Below are 24,815 nucleotides of genomic sequence, written 5' to 3' on the forward strand. Positions count from 1 at the left end.
TGTAGGGATACTTTTATCAATTTCTACTTACTCTAAATTTTACCACCGCTTTACACTTTCTCATGCACTGTTAATAGGAGGAGCAGGGAGCAGCAGTTGATTCTGCACAGGTGAGGAGTAACTAGCAGGCCAAATAGCCAAAGGAGTTTATATTCTGCTTGATATTTAGCTTGTTTAAGATAGGCTTTATACAATTAGCTTACTGACAAATAATAATTAGTCAGTAATTATCATGTCACAAATTGTCACAAATGACCATGATTGTCAGTGACAATCATGATATTTATTTTGGATGCTCTAATGTTTTTTCAATTTAACCAATGCTTATTATTTTCTGAAAGTGCAGGGGACAGCAGAGCAATGAGCAGTAGTTGATTCTGCCCAGGTGAGGAGTAACGTCCTGGGAGGGAAAGAGCTGGATATTCTGTTCTATTTAGCTAGCTAGAGCTTCATACAGTAAGCTGGTTGACATTTGTTGTATTTATTACAAATACCCTGCTCCAAGGCCGTAGCCATGGAGTCAACATTGGGGGGGGACCAAATCTGACCCCCCCCAAAATAAAAATTCTAGATTTGAAGTCTGTACATTAGGATTAGACTGTTGTGATGTCATTATTTGGTCTTAACCATCAATATTTGCTCCTTTTCTCACTCACCTCCATGTCACCTGCTCTCCCTGCCCTGTCGGCATCTTCATGCTCTCTCTATCCCTCTCTCTGTTTACTCTGAACGCACCAGAGTGAACATGAAAGAAATATTATCAGTAAACAACTGGTGTTTCTTGCCATGATGTTAAGGAATGGATTACTAACCATTTCTGATCTGAATGGCAATGATTATTATATCAAGAAACATTGACTCATCTCTTGTACTACTGTATACTTCTATCATCTGACTGGTACTCATTTTCTCACTGCTCTCAACTTACTTTTCTTCTTTTCTGAGGCTGCCCAAAAAACTGATGAATGTCACTGCCACGCTTCCTCTTGCTCATGATGACACTTACTGTGAATGAAAGCTGACTGTAATAAAACTGCTAGCACTTTAATCAAACAAACACTAAAAATTCTATTTATCATAAGCAAGTACAGCTGTACAGTATACTATACCAATATGCAATAAATCAAAGCTACTACTGTCTACATAAATTACACATGCAGCGCAACATAAATGACTGACACTTTGCTCAGACTTCACGTGGGCTTTCTGACAAATATAACATAATAAAGACCTTAACGTTAGCTGAATACGCCCGTGAGCACCATTGTTGGTTGCTGGGTGAATGTGTGGCTAATGAACTTTCCAGAAGTGTGGAGATAGGTCTGGCTATGCGAGACTACTTTCCAGGTAACTTAGCTATGATTGCTAACGTTAGTGATGGTTGATTGATTAGCACTCGCAAATCGGCCTGTTTTCACCAAAAACGTTTGTTTCCAATCTCAGAACCCATCGTCTACCGGTCTGATGACGATTAGACTCGTACAAAATATTATTTATTTCCACAATTACAGTTCCAGCGCAAAATTACATTGATTGTAACGTTACCTACCCACAGCAGTCGAGCAATGGCTTCTGCTGGGGTATGGCAGTACCACTTGGACAAACCACACGCAGAACTCCAGTAATACTAGAACCGGTAGTAATAATAATGGCAATTTCTTAAGTTTAGTTATGATTATGATTACATTTGCTAATGATTATTTCGGACGGTGGTGCGTGGTTGCCTGTCGTAGCATAGCAAATTTTTTTTTATTTATATTTTTGGCTGGACCGCAACAGCGGGGCCAGCCCTATAAACGTGAATGTCTGTCACTCACTGACTGACTGACTGACTGACTGAGTGATGAAGTTACGCCATTGGTCGGCCGTGGCACGTGGCACACCCATACAAGGTCCAGGCATTTACTAGGTTTTGACCTATAGTCTTGTTTATATCAATATATTGGGGGGGGGGCATTTTGAGCCTATTTGAATGGGATGTGTCCCCCCCAATATATATTATAATTATGGCCTTGGCGCTCCACATGTTAATTATTGTATGTGGTAGAAGATGTACTGTTCCTGTAAGTTCATATTTACTTATTTATTTATTTATTTATTTATTCTCTAGCCAAAACCCTTTTTCTTCACAGGTTGCTTTATTGCTGTATAAATCAAAATTGATCATTGATCAGCAATATAATAAAGATAAAAATGAAAATTAAACGTTGCCGTAGAACAAAATTGAAGACATTTTTGGAAAGGCCTTGACCTGGAGAGTAACATATATACAACTGTAATGGTTGGGAGAGTTGTCCTGAAATGGCCTCTGAGCCTAAGCAGAGAGACAAGAGCGGGGGGAGAAAAAGTCCTTGGCAGCAGATAACAGTTGTCTTGTCAACAAGGCCAATGTTAGCATCAGGACCTGTGATTACATGCTGGACTCTTGTTTATGGGCATGTCCAGTAGATTTCTAAGATTCAACCTGGAACATTACATGAGTTTTTGGGACAAACATGCATCAAAGACAAGGTTATAGTATTTGGATTAAAGACATTTTAAGACAGGTATTTGCATTTTTACTGTTCATCTTATTAGCTTTAGTTTAGAATTATTTTATTGTCTGCAGAACACTTTAGAACTCTGGTTATCTGGAACATCTAAATGATAAACATGTGACAGATGTACTTTCTCACTGCCTAATAATACACATTTGTGATGCAAAACAGGACGTGGTTTCATGTGGTAACCTTAAAAAACACTCTTGATTCACTTCTCTGTATACATCTATATTTCATTTTTGGTTGTTAAGGCCCATTCACATAGACCTATAACTATAAAGACAACAATAAACTATGATGATACATTATTGCTCAAGCATTCACACTACAACAATATTGTTTTATTTTGGCGTGCAAGTTTTCAGACAAATGGAGGATGAATTTTTTGCTGACTTGCTTTTACTTTACTCACTCTCTAAAGTAACTAAACGACAGAGCTGTGCTGAAACTGCCAGATTCTTGTAGTCTACCTACAAGCCTCTCTGTAAAAGAAAAATAGTGGAGCTGCTACCTTTCTCAGTGTCGCTTTTAGACCCCTAAACTTGCTCCAAATCATAGGAGAAAATTATCGTTTTGACCCTCACTCTACAAAATTGGGGGAAACTCAGTAAATAATGATCAGTGAGCTTTAATATTTGGGCTTTCATCATTTATTTATATCTTCCACCAGGAGGAAAATTATCAAAATCAAAAGTTTGAGCCAGCGAAGTTCCTGAAATTTGGTTGATTTGACACATAATGACCCTTATGCAATGTTTAGAAACTAAACTCCTGGCTGTGTTCTTTTGTTTAAATTATGCTTATTGTAAAGTAGAGGTAACAATACAGTCATTATAAAGTGCTATCTTTTATGGAGTTTATTGAGATGCCACTGAAATACCTTGTTATGAGCCAAATTTATTTATGTAGCAGGTGACATCAAATAGTAAAATGCAAGCGATTTTTTTTTTTTCCATTTGGCCTTGAAATTGATCTACAACCATACTAACCAATTTTGAAAAAATCAATATTAGCAAGAGCTCAAGCAAAGAAATGCAGCAAAACGGAATCCCTTATTTGGGCAGAAAATGCAGGCTAGACAGTGTTCTGTGGTCTAGGAGAGAAAGGTGTAGGCGTACAATACTGCCGCGAGAGGTTTTACCATGGAGTCTATGGAACACCCGGTGCGTTCTATACAGACGCAAAATGGTACCTTTTGTGTCGTTATAGCGACGCCAAGGGATTTGACAAAGCGTCAACATAGGACGAGTTGGGTATGAGAACGGGTTGGGTATTTAGCCATTGACAGGTGATGCCAAACACCTGATTTGAATTTTCTGCACTATGTGAGTTAGTGTTGATTTACTTTTCATGAAACTTCAAAATGCGCTCAGTTCATCAGGGACTTGAACTCCCAACCTTGTGCTCCAAAGCCCTATGCTTAACCACTACACCGACTTCCCTTTTGGTGGTGTGGGAAAGCTGAAATGAAACAAAGGGACAGGTCAAGTGATAGGTCATCGATGATACTCCAACAAGCCTCAGAAAGAACATTATAACTGTATTAGTGCCCCACATTCAATCATCATCAATTTACAGACATCATCTTGAGAGTCCAGACTTTTTTTTTATAGATTGATCAAACTACATTGTCAATTTAGCAGATTATTTGCAGCTAGACATTTTGATCTACCGTACGTTCAGTTTTCAAGATATCAGTAAAATTTTTTGGCAGTTTACTAATTAAGGTATGATGATTTCAAAAATCGTCTTTTCTGTAACATACACTTTAGGAGGACACCGCTGTGGGATCACAGTCAGTTTTTGCTCGAAACACAAGGGAGTGACTTCATAATTGGGGGCAGCGGCATTGTTGGGCGTCCGAGGCTACAGCCCCGAATGTTTTATGAATAGCCCCTGATCTATTTTTTTTTTTACAAAAATAAGAATAATAAAAAAATAGCCCATTCATCTGTCATTCCGATCATGCATTAAAGCCCTCGAAAATAATATGATATCGTTGATCAAGTACGTTTTGGGTCCTCTGTGTGTCATTCAAGCAGCAGATCTACTTCACACTACTTGGCACGCGTGCATTTTGTGTGAGACAGAGACAGAGAGAGAGAGAGAGAGAGAGAGAGAGAGAGAGAGAGAGAGAGAGAGAGAGAGAATATAAAATATTAGTAGATATTCCATACATACCTAAGCCATGCAAAGCTGGCCGCCTGGCAACAGGAAGTAAGCCTTGTGCGACAATCACCACATGATTTACATGGAATTTTCATGGTGTGTGCCACGTCGACCGGTCGGTGTCCGGTAACGACGCCGCGTCTGCAACACACCCCGACTGCAGCACACCCCGACTTGCACACAGCTGCGAGGGCCCGCTCATCACTGCTTGCAGTTTTAATTATTTTTGTTTTATTTCAATTGTAATCGGTAATTGAGGATTAATAATCTGATATTATGTCAAATCGTGGAAATGCCATTCTAAGTCTTGCTAGCTACTTCAGGCTGCTGTTTCAGTTGTGGCAGGATAGAATCAAGTCACTGAGCTTATAATGTTTAAACCATATAAGAATGTTTAGTTTGATATTATTTGATATTATCCCTATGTAGATTATGGTAATGACATTATTTTACTAAATCCTGTACTTTGTCTTTGTAATTTCTGTTCATTGCAGACCACTGGTAACACTACCCATTCCACCATCAGTAAAAGATGTCAACTGCATCAGACGCCTCGACCTGAGTTATTTCCACTCAACCTAGGTGCTTTAGGTCTCCACCATACTCTCTAACCAGAGTCATATCTGAAGGATTACTCAGCCAGCAAATTTAGTATCCACGAGGTAACCTTCCCTCCTTTATAGTATAGCTTACAAAGTTGTCAAACTATCGATGATATTTGTTTTATTATTGAAATAATCAAATTCAGGTCACATTTTTTTTCCACACAATGGATACAAGGTGTTTCAGAATGAAACCCTAATATAATGAAGAATTGTTGTGTGTGTATGTGTGTGTGTGTCACAAGGCAAAAATGGGGAGTGAACAGAGCGTCCTTAAGAAGCATGACTACATTTTTGAAAGAGAAACAGAAAATGGTGTTGTAGTCACAAAGGAAGGCGACACATTTCTGATAAGAGAGCTCAATTTGTCTAAGGTAAGTGGTGAGATCCTGTACTTTTTGCTTTTATTTCATATTAAAATGTGAAACATGTATGCACACATTCCAAAATCTCACAATCAAATCTTGGCAGATTTTAGGATCTTTGAAAGAAGCCAGACAGGATCTTTTGGAAACCTGTTTATAGCCCTTCTTTATCCAGGGAAGATCAATTTGATCAGTGTACTTAGTTGCCCCCCTTCAATATAATGGGCGATAGATACTTCATTAGGGTATTTGAAGAGGCAGGGTAAACCACTTTGATAAGTACAAAATAGCATTAAATCACCTCTCAATTGACATTGCATAATATTCAATTTTAGTTTCACATATTCAAACCCAAAACATCAAGATGATTTGATATCAACTACAAGTCATAATTATCTGTATAACTTAACTCCCAGGTCTGTTTTTATTATCAGTTTTTTGTATCTGAAGAAAGTGCCGCCGATGTCGTTACCACAGCAACCAATGCAGATAGCTTAAAGGTGCCCGAACACACGAATCTGACCTGCTCACTTGCAAATAACAGTGTGGACAGTCTGTCCTAAAAATCGGATTTGCCTGCAGTCTTTGATTTTTTTTATTTGAATATGTGAAACTAAAAATCTATTCATTGTCAATGAGTCAACCATATGAATGATCGATAATCATGGGCGCGCTTGAGAAGTGATTGTTGCTCTGACCACCAGGCCATTCTGCCAGACTATTCTTATGCCAGTGATGTTTTAAACAGATCCACAGGAACGCTGTTGCAGAATTAATGGCAGAGATAGAAATCCTCAAGACAACAAGCCATCCTCATATTGTTAGCAGCAAGAATTCTTTTCAAGGTAAGCCTTGAGAAATGTATTGAAAGTGTATTATTCCTTTTTCATGAATATGTTTTGAAATGTACGTTTTAAGACAAGATTACACTTAATCCACTGGTGTTTTTTTTTAATACATTGTCATTGCGCCGGTGTAGGCTTCCAGTTTTTCCCTGGAAAGCGTAACACACGCGGAGGTTCATGTTATCTCCCCCAGATAGCAGGAGATCTAACCATTTGATAAAATAAGATGTTAATATCCTTGCTTATGTACAGTACCAATATAAATTTGAATTCATATAAGGGCTCATTGTTTTTAGTGAGAAACATCTTATACATAGTGATAATATCTTGAAGATGACTGCTTTGAAAATGTTCACAAATTATGTCTTCTATTTTTCATAGATGGGGACATTTACTACATAGTGATGGACTACTGTCAGGGAGGGAGCCTTGCTGAAGAGATCAAACAGAAGAGAGAATCTGGAGAAGAGTTTGAGGAGTGCCAGGTATCCAACATAACGCATTTTGAATTTACTCTTACATTTAACTGATTTAGCTTTTATCCAGAGTCACTTACAATGACTGCAACAGTAGAATGTATTTATATTCCTTGGTCACCAACATTAAAACTAGCAAGAGTAAGGGGTGTGCAAGTCAAAACCACAGTGGCCAGACAAGATGCATCTTGATCAATTAAGAGTATTTGTCATTTGTTTTCAAATGTGAATGTGACGTGGTGGTAAACCACCTTGGGAATTTCACCCAAGGAGATAATCCAAGCAACACACTAAGCACTAGTATGAATACCCAAAGATGTGATTCCAAACAAAAAAGTAATGTATTAAAAAATCAGAAGGAGACTGGATGAAGGTGAGGAAGGAATGGCTTAGTCACAGAATTCAAATGGATAGAACTGTCTTTCCACTGTTTTCTATGGTATTTTGGCTAGTACACCAAAAAATGGCGTCTATGGTTAGTTTCTATGGTGACAACATAAGTTTGGCCATTAAGGCCATAAAGTGTGTCACACCGGCTGCCACACAGTGTGAGTGGGTTAGCTTTGTAATGTTATAAGACTAAAATTAGATGAATAAAATGTGACGACTTACCAACAGTATAGTGCAATTAAACTCAATCGGTATAAAAATCCTAGAGTAGCCTCCCAGCTGACAGCGAAGCGATGGCGAAAGTCGGTTTATACGGAAGCTAGGCCAACGGTACCAAGGAGGTTTTATATTATGGAACGGTACACATACAAATGGTCGCCACTCCGACTATCCCATTCCGTAGGGGAATGTTGTGTATACCAATTGGTTTACAGACAAATCAGTTGCAATTTATAAAAAGAGTTCCTGTCAGCGGTGGCAGGGACCTATGAGAGGAAATAGCATTGGTAAGGTGCCATGCGAACACTACAATAATGCAAAACCTTGGCGCTCTAAAGCAACCTACTTACCAGAGTCTCACTTATCACGGGCCGATTACAACCAGAACAATTACCTCAGCTAAATGACGCACCAGCCAGCATTCACTCAGCCTACAGAGTATCTTCTGCTACCTAAAGCAGATGTCAGCAATGGCACAAACAGGGAAGTTACCAGTCTAAAAAAAGAGAGTAGAAGCATGAGAGGACATAGCTACTGTACCTACCTCAGGGTGAGAAACTAGAGACCACAGCAGGGAGACACATGGGCTCAGCAGGCAGAGTCAGGGTGCATGCAAGCTACCAAACTAACTCTTTTACACAAGCTATACTATTTGAAAGATTGGCTAGTGGGAGGCGTTGTTACCTTACCACACATGGGATCCTACTGAGAGTGCATTCAGGAAGAGTGTTCCCTGTAACATTAATATTTCACTTTGGACCAAACTCTTCCTTTTGTGATAGATACTGAACTGGCTCGTTCAGATCTGTATGGCTATGAAGTACATTCATGACAAAAGTCTACTTCACAAAAACCTGATGCCAAAGGTACTGCACACATTCACACTGATGGTTAACCATCTTAACTATCTTAACCCATTGCTTTTTAAATATTTTACATATATTGAGGAGGTAATAATTATTCATTTAAATCAATAATCAGCAACACTGCAGTTTTTGATTTGTAATTAAAGAAGTAATTATATAAGGAGGATATAATATGTGGTTGATTACTGCTTTATTACTGTTTACTTAAGCATTAATCAGTAAAGATAAGGTAAATATGTACATGTATATATATGTGTATATCTATATAGATAAGGTAAATATGTACATGTATATATATGTGTGTATATATATAATTTAAAGCTAAGATTTTACTTTTTTTTAGACTATATTTCTCACAGAATTTGGAACAGTGCGCTTGGGTGGATTTGGAAAAGTTGGTGAAAAGTACTGTATAATTTTTTTTGTAAACTAACTTCATTACATTCTTCATTAATATATTTATCAGTTAGGATACAGTTGTTTATTATCCTGTAAATATATATTTTGTTCACACAGTTCTACTTCTCCGTCAACCACTAATTCAAATCCTTCAGGAAAAGGAGCAATAAGTTACTTGGCACCAGAAACCTTGACAGATGGGATGTACAAATCCAAAAGGTAAAGAGCTTTGCACCATGACTTATCAGCTACGGCTTAGTTGGTAAAAAGGTAAAACAGTCAGTGTCAATTTGGCTGGTTGAGAAAATAGTGTCCTTTCCTGTTTGACACATTATAGCAGGTGTATTGAACCATGTGCCATGAAGGGCTGAGAGTAGCTGGTTTTCATTCCAAACAAAGACGACAGCAGATGATTTCACTGATTAGGTCCTCCTCTGTGGTTGAAGCTGTGCTAATCAGTGAAATCACCTAGTGTTGTCTTGGTTGGAATGAAAACCTGCATACGCCTGGCCCTACATGGCACACATTCAATATCCCTGCATTACAGATTTTATGACTTTCTTTTCAAAATGCAATTTCTTTTGTCATTTTGGTAACACATATTATACAACAGGTAGTTCCGACCAAGCAATCTGATTGAACTAGACATTTAGAACGTGATCAAATCAGCATGACAGCACACCTAGCCGTGCTCATCACTAAATATTACTCTGCCATATTATCATACAGTATATTTAAATATAACGCTACGCTAACTCTGTTCAGCCTTGATGTTACCAGACGCTCTGGCATCCTCCATCAGCTGTGCCGGTGAGTCGGTGACACGGTGCTACTAGCTTAAAAATACATGTGAAGTTCGCGGACATAGTAGCTAAATCTGTCCATGGAAAAATTATTTTTTTCAGCAGATATCTTAGTTACAACAAGATTGAGCTAGCAAGGCAGTTTTGTGTTTATATGTGTGGTATTTATTCAGTTTGGGAAATCCCGCGATCTCTAGAAAGCTTTAGCTCAAGTTGGCTGGCTGACTCAACAGGGACTAGAAATCGTCTCTGTTGCTAGGTCGTTACTAAGGCTCCGCCTACTTGCTGGAGTAGTAAACTAGGTTCCATTACATAGGAGTCTACTGACATGACTGATTGTTTTCCAGTTATTAGTCAGACCCCATGTATTTCCAGGGAAATGGAGATAACACTAGCAAAAAGTTTTTTATTTTGAGAGCGAATTGCCCCACAATATGAATACATTTTGTTTATATCTTTTATTTTGTTGGTAACTGTTGTATAATCGCAATATTACACTCGAGGGTGTGCTTTACCGTCATTATTGGCACGACAGTGATGCGGTTAGCATCACCCTCTCCTGTAATACGCACACCCTCTCGTGTAATATTGCTTAATTACATGGCTTGGCCCCAACATATTGTAGCGTCCCGTCAAGGACCGATACATTGAATAATCACGAGAAATGATTATCTTGCAATTCAGTGCATTTATTTTGATAAACTTTGGTCACTGTCGGCCGTAACCACGCCGTATCAACAACTCTCCCAGACCCCGAGCCGGAACCACAACAACAACCAATCACTTACTTCCTTGACCCGCCTCCCCCTGCCTCTAACCAACAACAGGAACACTCAGCACCCTAACACAAGTGATTGACAGACAGCAGATGAGAAGTACAAAACATCTCCCATAACTGGCCATAACTGACAGTAAGCATAATCACAACACATATGAACAGGGTTGCTACACTGCTCCCCCCTTACAAAGTCCCTCGCCCCGAGGGATCAAACAAAGTCTCTGAGGTGACCCGGGGCCCGTCTCTGTCTCTGAGGTTGTGGTTTAGGTAGTGACACAGGCGGCTCCGCCTGGTGAGTGGGACCGCCCCGCTGTGCAGTGGGGACTGTGTGTGGTGAAAGGGGAGAATGGGGTGTGTGAATGGGGGACACAGTCAGTGAATCTGGAGCATTTTGTTCAGGGGGAATGGGGCTTCTGTCCACCGGTGGTCTGAGGCCAGTTCTCCCCGGCCTGTGTGTGTGGCTGGGCGTGGTGTTTGAGTCATTATCTCTCTGTGAGGGTGCTATGGGCTCAGGGTTCTGAAGGGGAAGCGAGTCGCCTCTGTACGGGGCTAACCTGTCTCTGTGGAGTGCCACCTTTCTCCCCCGGAGTGGCAGCTGGACTCTGTACACCACCTCACCCATCCTCTACAATACCCTACAAGGCCCCACCCAGTGACAGTCTAGCTTAGGGCACCGGCCCTTCTTCCTACGTGGGCTATACACCCAAACCAGTTCTCCAGCCTGGAAGTGCCTCCCCCTGGTCCTCACGTCATAATTTTGTTTTTGTCTCATGCCTGCTTTTCCCAGCTGGTCCCGGGCAAAGGTGTGGGCTGACTCCATCCGATCTTGGAGTCTCCTAGCGTACTCTCGCCCCGGAGGAACAGCAGGGGTGTCAGGGGGCTTGCCAAATGCCACCTCTGCCGGTGTCCGGAGCTCCCGCCCCAACATGAGCAGGGCAGGTGTGCAGGAGGTGGAGTCCTGAACAGCTGACCGGTAGGCCATGAGGACAAGAGGAAGGTGTGTGTCCCAGTCACGTTGGTGCTCTGCGGTGAGGATGGCCAGCTGCTGTGCTAGGGTTCTATTGAACCGCTCTACGAGACCATCACTCTGAGGATGCAGGGCTGTGGTCCGAGTCTTATGCATGCCCAGACGCTTACACATAGTGGCAAAAACACGTGACTCGAAGTTCCTTCCCTGATCACTGTGAATGGTCTCTGCCGCTCCAAACCTGCTGAACATGCCCTCCATTAGAGCCTCCACCACAGTCTCTGCCTCTTGGTCTGGTACCGCGTATGCTTCCGGCCATTTTGTGAAATAGTCCATGGCGGCCAGGACATAACGGTTGCCCCTATCCGTGCGGGGAAACGGGCCCATGACATCCACTGCTACTCTCTCCATCGGGGCCCCCACCGCCAACTGCTGGAGCTGGGCATGGGACTGATCTGGGGGGCCCTTGTGGGCTGCACAGGGGTCACAGCGGCGACAAAAGTCCTCTACATCCCTTTTGAACCGCCCCCAGTAGAACCCCTGGCGAAGGTGGCGGAGGGTTTTGGAGACTCCAAAATGCCCTGCCCCGGTTGTACCATGAGAGGTTTTGAGCACTGCCTCTCTCAGTGCTCTGGGGACCACCACCTGCCACCTTTCCTCTCCTGTGGCTGGTTCCTTCCAGGCTCTCTGCAGCACCCCATCACTCACACGCAGAGCCTCAAACTTTGCCCATAGTCCCTTAGTTGCAGTTGAGCTCCCTGCCACCTCGTCCCAAGGTGGTCTCTGCCCAGGCTCTACCCACTGCAGCACCGGTTGAAGCTCCGCATCCTGCTCCTGTTGTGCTCTCCACTCTGCTGTGCCAATCACCTGCATCTCCCGGCAGACCGGCCCACTCCCCTCGTGCATGGGGCATGTCTCCTCCTCCACACGGAGCTCTCTCTCTCGTGCCTCTCTCCGCTCGCAGTAACGGCACCCATCTGGAGCACAGGGGCGTCGGGACAGGGCGTCGGCGTTGGCATGGCGAGCCCCAGCCCTATGCACCACCGTGAAGACAAAGGACTGCAGCATTTCCAGCCAGCGTGCGACCTGCCCCTCTGGTTCCCTAAAAGACATCAGCCACTGGAGAGCTGAGTGATCGGTCCTGACAGTGAAGGGCAGGCCACAGAGGTAGTACTTGAAGTGTTTTACCGCCATCACCACGGCAAGAAGCTCTCGACGAGTGACACAGTAGCGGCGCTCAGCTTTGTTGAAAGTTTTGCTGAAATACGCCACCACTCTCTCCCCTTCTGGCCCCGCCTGAGCCAGCACCGCACCCATGCCAACGTTGCTGGCATCCGTGTCCAGGATAAATGGTAAGGTGGGGTCGGGGGGAGTGAGAATGGGGGTCTCCGTCAATGCCCTCTGGAGAGAGCTGAAGGCCTGCTGGCACTCCGGCGCCCAGATGAAGCCCCTGTCCTTCTGCAGCAGGCGGTACAGGGGGGCGGCTGTGCAGGAGAAGCCTCGTACAAATCTTCTGTAGTACGAGGCCAGGCCAAGGAAGCTTTTCAGCTGTCGTTGGTCAGTGGGGGTGGGCCAGTCTCTTACTGCATGCACCTTCTCCTCCACAGTGCTGATGCCTTCAGCCCCCAGTCTGTGCCCCAAAAACTCCAGCTCCTTTCTCATGAAGCAGCACTTTTCGGGGTGGAGCTTCAGACCTGCTGCTGCCACTCTCTGAAGTACCTGCCGCAGCGCCCCCAGGGCTGCCTGGAAAGAGTTCCCGTGAGCCAGGATGTCATCCAGATAAACCAGACATTCCTGGCGGGGGATGCCAGCCAGCACCTTGTCCATTAGTCTCTCAAACGTGGCTGGGGCGTTGCACAGGCCAAAGCTAAGGACGCGAAACTGCCACTACCCCCTGCTTGTACAGAAGGCCGTCTTCGGTCTAGCCTCGGGGCTGAGGGGTACCTGCCAGTAGCCACTGCGCAGGTCGAGTGAGGAGAACCAGGATGAGCCAGATACCAGGTCCAGTGACTCGTCGATGCGGGGCAATGGGTATGAGTCTTTCCTGGTCACATTGTTTAGTGGTCTGTAGTCCACGCAGAATCTCATCTTGGGGCTCCGTTTCTTGGGGACCATCACAACCCCCGAAGCCCATGGGCTGTCTGAGGGCTCAATGATGCCTGCCTGCTGCATCTCCTCAATCGCACTGTCTGCAGCCTCCTGATGCGCCATGGGAAGACGGCGGGGACGCGTCTTGATGGGCTGTGCGTCCCCAGTGTCTATTTCGTGCTGCACCAGGTGTGTCAAGCCCACTTCACTGTCCGTCAGAGCAAAGATTTCCTTGAATTCAGACAACACCTGCCACAGCTCTTCTTGTTGCCAGGGCTCCAATATGTCACAGTTGCGTTTCCATATCTCTCTAACCGCCGACAATCTATCCACCTCTTCCATTGTGGTTGGCTGGACCAGGGAAGGGGGCCCAAGCACATAGAGGGGAGTGTTGCCGGAGAGGGGGGCTGTCCATCGGTGGGGGTGTGGGGCACAAGGGGTGGGCTACCAAGTGCTGAAGGGGTGGGGGAGCAACTCTGTTGAGCAACTGAACTCGGGAGTGGGGAACTATCGCTCTTGGCTGGGGGGTTCGTATGGTGACATTGTGTCTCTGTGGCTTTCACAGTCAGTGGGTGTGGTCTTGGGGTTTGTGAGGGGGATATCATTTTAACAGTGGGGCCCCCAGGGAAGCTCAATGTGTTCTCCCCTAGGTCCAGCAGGCAGCGCGCAAATCTCAGGAAGTCCAACCCCAGTATACAGGGGTCCTGCACCTCCGCCACCCACACAGGAAAGCTCACTGACAGACCCCCCACACTTAGAGTCACCCTCCCCTTTCCTAGCATAGGGGCCAGCTCACCGGTCACTGTCCGCAGCTGCACTGTAGTCTGTTCCAATTGTGTCCCCACTGGAACAACGTCAGGCCTCATCAGTGTTGCTGTGGAACCTGTGTCCACAAGGGCAGTACATGGGGCCCCAGCCAGGGAGATGGGGACGTGGCAGAAATCCCCAACATGAGTCCAACCCACCACCATCGCGGACTCTGCGGTGTCATCTGCTTCAGGGGGGAGTAGAGCCCAGCTCCCCCGTCTGTGCTGTTGGGCTCCTCCTGTTGGTGATGAAGCAGTGTGGGACACAACGCCAGGGGTCCGTATCGCCCCATCTATATGGACCCCGAGCCGTTTCCCTGGTTACTAGCATGTTTGGGACACTGCCTGAGGAGATGGCCGGGTTGGCCACACCCCCAACAGACCAGGGGGCGTTGTCGAGGTCGTGTGGCACTGTGTGATGATTGCAGTGATACAGCACGGATCAGTTCAGTCATCTCAGCCACCCATGCAGGCTTCTCTTGAGCCGGGCTGCTGTCCACTGCAGTTCTTACAATAGGGCTGCTTTCTCTCAGTCCGCACTCCGTAGTTCCAGCTCCCACAATCTCTCTTTCCAGAGCCAGCTCCAATGCCTCTTGTAGGGTACGGGGGTGTGCTAGTTGGGTCTGAATGCGCAGCTCCCTGGGGGTTATAGCCTGAACAAACTGGTCCCTGGCAAGCTCACTCTGCACTGCGGGGGGCATGTGGGCATATGCCCTCCTTGATAGGGTCTCAATGTCATTGGCTAACACACAGAGCGGCTCTCCAGGTTGCCTGCGCCTGCTACACAATTCAGAGCGCAGGAGACCAGGTTGTTCACAATGTCCAAAACGCCGCTGCAGAGCCCCAACTAAAGCCCCATAGTCACTTCTTTCATCTGGGCTAAGAAGCAACAAGCATGCTAATGCCTCATCCGTAAGGCATAATGCCAACTGTAGAGCTTTATTGTCCTCCGACCAGCCCGCTGTCCGCGATAGCAGGTCGAATTGGGCATGAAATGCCTCCCAATCCGCCTTACCGGAGTACTTTGGCGTTTTAACCGGCACCTGGTTGCCATGGGCGCCGCCATCTTCGTGTACAGTCTGTGTGTAATCCTTGCCTTCACGGCGCACTGGCGACGCCGCACCAGGGAGGGAATCTGCATGATGTTTGCCGCTCTGCTGGGGGTCGATAGAGCCCATCCCCGCATCGGCAGCCAGTCTCTTGGCTGTTTCCCGTAAGCGGGGCTTGAGTTCTGATGCACGTCCAAACTCCCTCGCCAGATCCGACGTCAAAGCATAATCGCTTCCCACCTCTTCCTCCTTAACCTTCGGGCGCGCTCCGCTCCCCTTCATCATGTCCCACACGTGCAACCCCAACTCGACAAGCCAGCTAGCCGACTAACTGAAGCTAATGGCTAACGCAGGATGACGAATAGCCTGTCAAACTTTGCTTCTGACACCAAATGTAGCGTCCCGTCAAGGACCGATACATTGAATAATCACGAGAAATGATTATCTTGCAATTCAGTGCATTTATTTTGATAAACTTTGGTCACTGTCGGCCGTAACCACGCCGTATCAACAACTCTCCCAGACCCCGAGCCGGAACCACAACAATAACAACAACCAATCACCTACTTCCTTGACCCGCCTCCCCCTGCCTCTAACCAACAACAGGAACACTCAGCACCCTAACACAGGTGATTGACAGACAGCAGATGAGAGGTACAAACTCGCTAACAAACATCTCCCATAACTGGCCATAACTGACAGTAAGCATAATCACAACACATATGAACAGGGTTGCTACAATATACAGTATCTTAGAACTGTCAGTTCCCAAGTCTACACTTAAGACAAAATAAGAAGCTTTTGTGGTGAGGGCCTCCAAGTTATGAAACGGCCTGCCTGAGAATATTAGAAGGGCTGCGTCTGTCACTGCTTTTAAATCACAATTGATTACTTTTTTCTAATTGTTTTATTGTCCTTCTCTCTTGGCTTTTATTTAGTGTCTTTTCATGCTATTTCTTTTTTATATATATACTGTATTTTATGTCATTGTTTGAATCTTTTGGTGTTCAGCACTTTGTAACTTTGTTAAGAAAAGTGCTATATAAATATATTCTTCGAAAATATAATAATATATTATAAATATATTATGAACTGTTTTATTAATATTATTAACAATATTATTATTGTTGTTATCATTATTATTATTATTATTATTATTATTATTATTTTGACAGCCAATTACTTAAATTGCTTTCTACTTCAAAAGTTACTTATGTTTTAATTTTGCACTATCATTCATTTTCTAAGAGAGGGTGTCACCTTTTGTAGTGATTGCTATCTAATTTTGGAATTAAAGTCTTCATATTTTTCAGCTTGATGGAACAATAACACTAGTTTTGATTTTGTTGACATTAATCAACGTGAAGTCTCTTAAAAAGACAGGAATTATAAATAAGGAGATTTTAATATAATTAAATGAACAGCCCCATTTCCATTTCACTGCTGTCACAAAAAATTTAATCTTTTGGTAATTTTTATATTTTTACTGACCAGAAGATTCATGTGGTGCTTTTTAGATCGAACACGTTTTATGACCCTAGGATTTATGTAAGCCTTTTAAAAACTTTGATATATTTTCAAAAATGCATTTCTGTTCTGTTTCTAAATTATTGATAACTTTTGACTTTTTGGTGCTGTACATCTAACTTTTTGAAGACAAGTTTTTAACCTGACAACAGCAATTTAACAGTCCCAATAACAAAAAGATGATGACACATGCTTTGTTTGCAGTGACATTTGGTCAGTGGGATGCATACTCCATGAGCTGTGTACTCTGATGTTAGCGGTGAGTATTACCCAGTGTTATCGGTCTCATGGTCTCAGGACCTAATTTTTCTTTGTCTTGGTCTCGGATATCAGTTTCCAATTTCCTATGCCCTGCTTCGCTTGTTTATATTCCTTGTCAGGAAATCCTTTCCTGACAATTACTGCTTAAACCTCTTTCAAATGGCTGAGCAGGCTGAAGTTAGTGGAGGATTTCTTCCTGTAGCGGGCTAAACTTGATTAGGAAGATTGGGCCTCATGCAAGAACCACTCGTACGAACAGATTCGTTCTTACATCACTCGTACGAGCGATTTAAGAGAACTTGCCGCATTCACCAATTTTCTCGTATTTACAATTTTCTCTTATGTACGAACAAAATGTACGAGTGGTCCAGACCTGTCGTACGAGTCACGTACAATCAACCTGCTGTTCTCCAAAGCAAAAAAAAAACTTTGTTGTTGACTAATGGATTGTATCTCTGTCACTTTGAAGAAATTTTGAGTTTGAATATATAAATGACACTGTAATGTATAATCATGTTGAGATTAACCAGTACAGTGGTTACAGCAACAGGAAAAATAGCAAGGGAGCACTGATGGCTTAGTGGCTTAGAAGGTAGTGCATAATTTATTTTACCAGAGCCGCATAAAATCTCATAAGTATCCATGTGGGTTAGTAGCCTATAAGTGCGCTCAATACAAAGACAAAACAAAAAACACTAATAATTGTCAGGTTATTTGACAAACACTCAGATGAGACAAAGGCAAGGTTAGATTGTATTGGGAGAAATACATTATAGAGGGAGATAAATCTGATTTATAGGCTATTTTTTTTAGGTCTTACCAGGTTGAGGTGCAAGTCGCAGGGCGACATCGCTGAACACCTGACACTGCCATATCGCCGATTATGGCAGGTATAGGCCTATTCTTTCATCTGTCTGTGTAACGGAGAATTCCTCCTGGCCCTCCTGTTGCAGTCATGGATCGCCTTGCTTTTTGCATCTAATTTCATGTCAAGCCATTTCTTTTTTTATTTCTGTGATGGTGCCCTAACGAAAAAATCACTGTAGTCCTATAATATTCCTATAATACTCCGATAGGGACTTTATAGTGACCTTATCATGGTATTTTTGTCTTCTGTAGTATCACTATAATATTCCTATAGGGAATTATAGCTTTGTTGTGATATTTATTTGGTGTTCATCTAAAATGTATAGGAATACTATAGTTGTTTATCGCAAGGGAACGCAAGAGTTATTTTTCCCTATTCCTTGGCTTTAGCAGGGCCTTTGATTCCACTATTGAATTATATTAAATATTATATGCTTTGGTTGACTTATTTCTGATAGTAGGGCTTCAATCTCAGAGCTGGTAGACTTCTCCTTAGTCTTCCTGTCAGTTTTATGAATGAAGTTTCCTGACATATGGGCCGGGCGCCTAACCTTATATGGCATTATTGGGGCGTCAATTATGCAAATTCACAATTCTCATGAACGCGCGTTCATTTAGAACAGGTGGAATTCATCATGTTTACGCAGTCAGTTTTCTGAAGATACGAGCGTTCGGTGAATCTGACGTGGCACACTCGTACGAGTCCACCTCACGAAAAAAGTAAGAGAAATTTAAAATAAGAATACAAAAATGTTCTTGCCATTGTTTGAAAAGAGTTTATCAGTTTGATGGTCTGTTTTGACCACCCTCGGTCTTGGTCTTGTCTTAGGGCGTTTTTACATCTAGTTCATTTGGAGCCTTTATTTTGGACCCTGGAGCGTTTCCCCCCCCAATTTCGGTTTGTTTGGGCATATATGAAAGCAGCAATTGCACTGGGGTGCAGACCAAAACAAGCGGACCGAGACCATCTTGAGAGGGTGGTCTCAGTCCGCTTCCAAACGAAGTCTGGCAAAGTTCCTTTCTAGTGAGAATGCAATCCGATCCAAAGAACCAAACCAAGCTTACCTGATGCATCTTCTGGGTAGAAATTGGTGGGTGAATGTCATTGTAGGCGCTCATTAGCGCGCACCTTCTACAGAGGTGTCTGGAAACAGCGTGTCTTTGTCAAATCAAATGCAGCAACACATTGTTTTTGAGATGCAGCCTTGATTCACATTCAAATTGAATATTCTGTTCATGCGGTAAACACTGGTATACAAACCAGAGAATAACAGCAAAGAAAATAACCTGTCCTTGCTGGTGCGCAAACCTGTGCTCCATTGTGTTCCTGTGATTTTTGTTTTGTTTTTTTCGAGGAAATAGAATTTCCACATGAAAATTCTGACCAATTCATGTTTACAAATCTTGGTCCGCTTAGAAATATTGTTGTGTGAAAAGGAACTGAACCACAACTACAACATTGTAACAAATTAGTCGCTGATTTGTAACAAAGCAAACAAATTACAGGTGTGAAAACACCGTTTGTCTCAAGTGAGGTGATCTTCACTCCAACTTTGATATAACCTCATTCTTTCTGTCGTCCTTTTGATCTTTTATAACTTTCCATATTTCCTAACATTAATCCTCTTTCAGTTCTCAGCGGAGACCACAATCAAGCTAATCCCCAAGATACTGGGTGGTTCTTACCCGGCTCTCCCAGAGCACTACTCACCTGAGCTTTGCCAACTCCTGAGTGACATATTCAGTAAAGACCTTCACGCAAGACCAACAGCCAGCGAGATTCTGGGAAGACCCTTTATTATTAGTTTTCTCTCAAAAAAGGTTTGACTGCCAACTTTCCTGTATTAGTATCACAGCTGTAGCCTTTTTTCCCAAGTGTTACAAAATACAACTTAATCAGCATATAAAACACAACTCTCAATCAACTGACAACTTAAAAGATGAGAAAATTTAAATATCTATCTATTCCTCTTTCTACCAGTTTGTTCATTGACACTTTCTGTGTTTCTTGAATAGAGCAAAGCAACTGTGGAGGAACTTCAGATCAACTTGAACAGGCTGAGAGCTGTGGCAGACGGTTTGGAGCGTGTGCACCAGGGCACCACCATTGGCAGTTTGACGGGGGGAGTGATCGGGGCAGTGGGGGGGATTACGTCCATAGTGGGCCTTATTCTGGCCCCCTTCACTGTCGGGGCCTCCCTTGTGGTCACCGGGGTCGGTATAGGGGTGGCTGCAGCTGGTGGGGCCACTGCTGGTGTCTCGAACATCACTAATATGGTCAACCAATCCTCTGATCGTAAGGCTATCCGAAGCATCATTAAAGAGTTTGATGAAAAAATTTGCACTGTGGTTATGTGGCTCCAGGAGATCACAGAGGGCTTAGAGAATGTCAGGATGAGATGCGAGTCTGCTGACTTTCAGGACAGCAGTTTAAGTCATGAAAACCTGGCAAGGCTTGGCATCAGGGCAGGCAGAGGAGTGGGCAGCGTTTCTGAACTGGTCCGACTAGTTCAGGTGATGAACATTGGCAGGGCGGCAGCACAGACAGCCAGGGCAGTTCGTGTGGCAGAGGTTGCAACAGGTATGCTTGCTGGTTTGTTTGTGGCAGCAGATATCTTCTTCATTGCCATGGATGCTAAAGAGATCCACCACATTAGACAGGCAAAGGAAGCACTGGTAAAAGATAAAATCTGTTCTGAGGTAGAGCCTGAGGCTGACGCCACCTCTGATAAGGCCAAGTGTAACACAAAAGCTGATCCAATCAGATCTGAGATCATGCAATTTGTCCGATCAATCAGGGAGACAGCAGGAAATTTGCAGGAAGTCTTGGATGAGCTGAACGGCATCCTCTCAGTTATCCTTTCATTAGAGGACTAGAGAGGCCATCATGTAACCCGAAGGTTACAGATCCAATTCCAGCAATAGCCAGTGTGTGCTTTCTTGTTGAAGTGTCCTTGAGCAAGCTACTCCCAGGCACTGCTTTTGGCTTCAGATGCTCAGATGGATATGCAAAGAAACAAATTAATTTTAATGTGTGATTGATTGCTCTAAATGCCTAAATGATACAAAGGTCGCAAGATTTTTCTGCCGATATAATCATGTATTTGCATTGTTATTCCTCTTTTTTGTATTAAATATGCAAGGCCACTCCATATCAAATTACAGTTACAGTTTTTATTAGTGAAAACAATATAAAGAAGATGAATGTAAATCAATTTAATTAATACAAATCAATACTTTAATTTGAATTTAATTTGAACTGTGTTAACCACTCTTCACATACTTACTTCACACACTCAATCATTATGCCATTAATACCTATTTGTAGTTACATATCATGATGTGTCCTCATGTGTTTTATCTTTTAGACTTGATCTGATTTTTCATGAATGACAACTTAATCCAGTATATTACTCATTAAAGAAAATATTGATTATTGATTTTAATATCTCCTGATGTGTAGTCTTCTTTATTGCAACAGTGCAACTCTTTCTTGCTGCTTTAATTCATTTCACAGTCACTGCAACTTGAAAAAAAATAGTGGCCTGATACATGTTAATTTTCCACAACCATAATAATTCGTGGCAGCATGTCACAGCAGCAGTTAAAATCTCTTCCATCCCACTGTCCTGCCAACGGGTGGGTTTGTTCAAAGGGTTTGTTTGAGGTCACATGACTCATGTGACCTCAACGACTAGAATGAGTATGAATGAGTCGTTAGAGTCACGTGAATAACTGTGAAACTTCCAGGATGAGATGTTGAAACCTGGCATTGGCCCTATGGTGACGCCCCTTCTCCAGGTTGTGAATGGCTTCATTTTTTCCACAGTAAGTTTTAATGAATCTAAAATATATTTCGCATTTGTCTTCACCCCAGGTATTTTTTACGACCTCCGCATGAGGCTTTATAATGCGAAACACATGGCACCTTCTTCATTTTCCCTTGCATCCTCGGATTCTCCATTCACCTTCTTTCATCCCTACGTAGACCTGCTCCATCACTCCATTCACTGCCCCATGTCCATTTACATCGCCAACTCTACTCCATCCCTTTCTCCCCTTACATCCTTGCATCTACCCCCACACCGTCTCTGCACTCCTTTCTTGATGTTTTATAATGCTGTAGTCTTTGATTTGCATCTTGAGGAGCTAAAGGAAGGAAAGAGAATGTGAGAGGAAGAGACACAGATAGGACAACACACAACAGTGGCACCTCAGGTCTATATTAGAGATTGTACAATGTATTAAATGGAGCGGGTGTCACAGCAAAAACAAATCTCATTTCATTTTAATGTGCCGACAGTTTGTAGCTTGCTCTCCAGGCGTTCTCTACACATTGTTTACTGCTGTGATTTTAATGGCTTGTTGGCCACATCATAAAATGTGACTCAATATCAACACCCGTGACCTCGAGCTCAGCTCTTATCTCCCTGCTTCAAAGAGGTGAGCGCTTACAGTGGTCCCAGCAAACAGTTTCTCAACCGACGTCGAGTCACAATGTGACTTTATTTCGACCATTTGCCGACATGACAACACATAATCTTAGGGGAATGGTGATTTCAAGGAAAACTTGTTTTACAGTGGTGTAACCGAATAAACACTGTATTAAATTACAAGGATATAATTTTGTAACATGAGTGCGAACGGTAGTGTTTACGCATGAATCGCAAAGGTTATTATTCTAAACGCAGTATGCTATCATGTATATGGCCGATATAGGGGCTAAAATAGGTTTATCTTTTATTCCAACGTTTCTTCTAGTTGCCTTTGTAGGAACTATTTTTCCTTGCGCATCAACACCAAATATTCCCTTCGGCCTCGCATGCGCCAACGGCATGCGCCAACGGTGAGATCAGTGACTTGGGGAGTTCGACCGAGTTCGACACACAGCTAGCATGCTAGCTATGCACAGCAGTTTTCCCGTGCATTAATCCTGTGAATTTTTGGTTATTTTCTAGGACCCACTCTTCTCTATTTTTCCTGTCTTTATTCATGACAAGAGGCGCTTCCACTGTTGACAGTCAAAAAATGCTCCAACATCAGAAGAGGCTCTGGAAAGATGAATATTAATTTTTTTGTTGTGCCTTTTTTCCAGCTGCTGTGAAGAGATGGAAGGTGAAGGCCAGGGGGTAGTCAGCACACTGCACCATCGCACCATTTATTTATATATTTCTCTATAAAACTAGTCCAACAACGAAAACAATTGACACATTTCTGTGTGGAATGAATGAATATTCAACACACAGCATTATTAAGCTTAAAACCTAGTGCAATAAGGAGAACTGTGGAGGCCCCCAGGGGTCACCTGGTACAAAAACAATTATGCGGAAATCAGTGGGCACGGTTTTCTTTCAATTTACTTCTAAACTGTGCCCACGGATTAGTAAACCATGTGCACAGATTTGTAATATCTAGTTGGTAACATCAAAGAGGGACTTTTAGGCCTATATACAGTGAGCCAGAGCCATTACACACAGCTTGGTATACATATAGTGAGCTGTAATTAGGCACCTAGACCATATGTGAACCATAACCATTGATTAATCACATCAGTAGGTCTAATTTATTATCTGATGCGTGTTTTGGTGACAATATGAAACCCATTTACTCCCTATAAATCATGCTTGTAGAAAAAGCATGTTAATTAAATTTTATATGCAACTCTGTGGGCCGCTGTGGTGTCCCTGTTTGACGTTATCAATATACATATTACAAATCCGTGTGCACGGTGTACTAATCTGCGCATATCGTTTAGGACTCCGTGCGCACTAATTCAAGGACACGGTTTACTAATCCATGCGCATGGAGCCGTGCGCGATTTACCAATCGGTGCCCGTATGGATTTCCACATCTATTATTTTTTTCTTACCAGGTGACCCCTGGGGAGCTAGAGAACAGCCAAAGCAATGCCACATTTTTATGCTGAATGACGATTGTAAATTGTGAAAGACAGATCACGTTCCGGTCTGTCAATGCTGCTGGAGCGGCAGCTGTAACTGTCGCTCCCTGTGTGGTCAGATGTGGGAGTGTGCGCATAGCGGCATTGTGTCTGGGATTTATCTCATGTGGAAAGAGCATTTTCTTTCTGCTGGTTGAGCACACAGTGCAGAACAAACACCCGGTTCCCTTAAGTTGTCGCACCAAGTGTCAAACGGTTTCCCGTCTCCACCCATTTATTCAATCCATACCTATCGCTGTTTGTTTTTTCCTCCTGTCTCAGTGACGGTAGCTGGTGTATCTTCACCAGCTTTCATAAACTTCGTTTCCATATTTCAGCTGTGCTACACTACAGAATTGGTGCTACATTGTGATAGAAAGTAGGTTGCTTTTAAATGGATAAAAAAAAAACTGCTAAAATATTGCTTTGCTTTGCTGAATATGATTGGATAAAACACATCAAAAACAAAAACCCACGTGGAGTGAGTTTTTTTTTTTTTGGTCGAAAATAGTTTGTGAATCTAAAACGTCCGTATGCCGGGAAACCGGCTCCTGGCCGGAGGTCTTTAAGCCCTGCGTCTGAGCCATTGAAACGACGTGGGCGGAAAGACCGTCATCAGAAAAACTTTCATATCAGCCCCTCCACTAGACGTCGTATCGACCTCCAGGACCAACGTCAATTAGACCTCTGATCGACGTCAAAATGTTTGCTGGGGTGTATCACTAATACACAAATGGAGCTAACCGCAACACATGCATGCATATACACATGCACACACACTATGGAGATGCATTAACACACATATGTTAATCAGTCACACGTGACAGAATCAAACACACACACTCGCATAAACCAAGGGT

The 24,815-nt window shown here is 43.3% G+C and overlaps 1 protein-coding gene across 1 annotated transcript; it reads left to right on the forward strand.

Annotated features, from left to right (window-relative positions):
- The first annotated feature begins 5,201 nt into the window (after positions 1-5,201).
- LOC139638756 (uncharacterized) lies at positions 5,202-20,894 on the forward strand. The gene is made up of 10 exons (XM_071512780.1): positions 5,202-5,291; positions 5,557-5,685; positions 6,425-6,521; positions 6,903-7,006; positions 8,389-8,472; positions 8,816-8,877; positions 8,989-9,090; positions 17,094-17,148; positions 19,650-19,838; positions 20,034-20,894. The coding sequence occupies exons 2-10, from the start codon at positions 5,563-5,565 to the stop codon at positions 20,892-20,894; spliced, it is 1,677 nt and encodes a 558-aa protein (XP_071368881.1). The 5' UTR covers positions 5,202-5,291; positions 5,557-5,562.
- The last annotated feature ends 3,921 nt before the right edge of the window (positions 20,895-24,815 follow it).

The sequence above is a fragment of the Centroberyx affinis genome, unplaced genomic scaffold, assembly GCF_046629955.1.
Source record: "Centroberyx affinis isolate AG114_WGS23_722 - 3 ecotype Tasmania unplaced genomic scaffold, CSIRO-AGI_Caff_v1 ptg006515l_1, whole genome shotgun sequence".
NCBI lineage: Eukaryota > Metazoa > Chordata > Actinopteri > Beryciformes > Berycidae > Centroberyx > Centroberyx affinis.

What these genes read in the sequence shown, in the direction of transcription:
- LOC139638756 (XM_071512780.1), top strand. Translation starts at nt 5,563, where the DNA reads ATGGGGAGTGAACAGAGCGTCCTTAAGAAGCATGACTACATTTTTGAA. An exon ending in TTTGGAAAAGTTGGTGAAAA is followed by an intron (nt 8,878 to 8,988) that starts GTACTGTATAAT and finishes TTGTTCACACAG; the next exon opens with TTCTACTTCTCCGTCAACCA. An exon ending in TTAGTTTTCTCTCAAAAAAG is followed by an intron (nt 19,839 to 20,033) that starts GTTTGACTGCCA and finishes TTTCTTGAATAG; the next exon opens with AGCAAAGCAACTGTGGAGGA.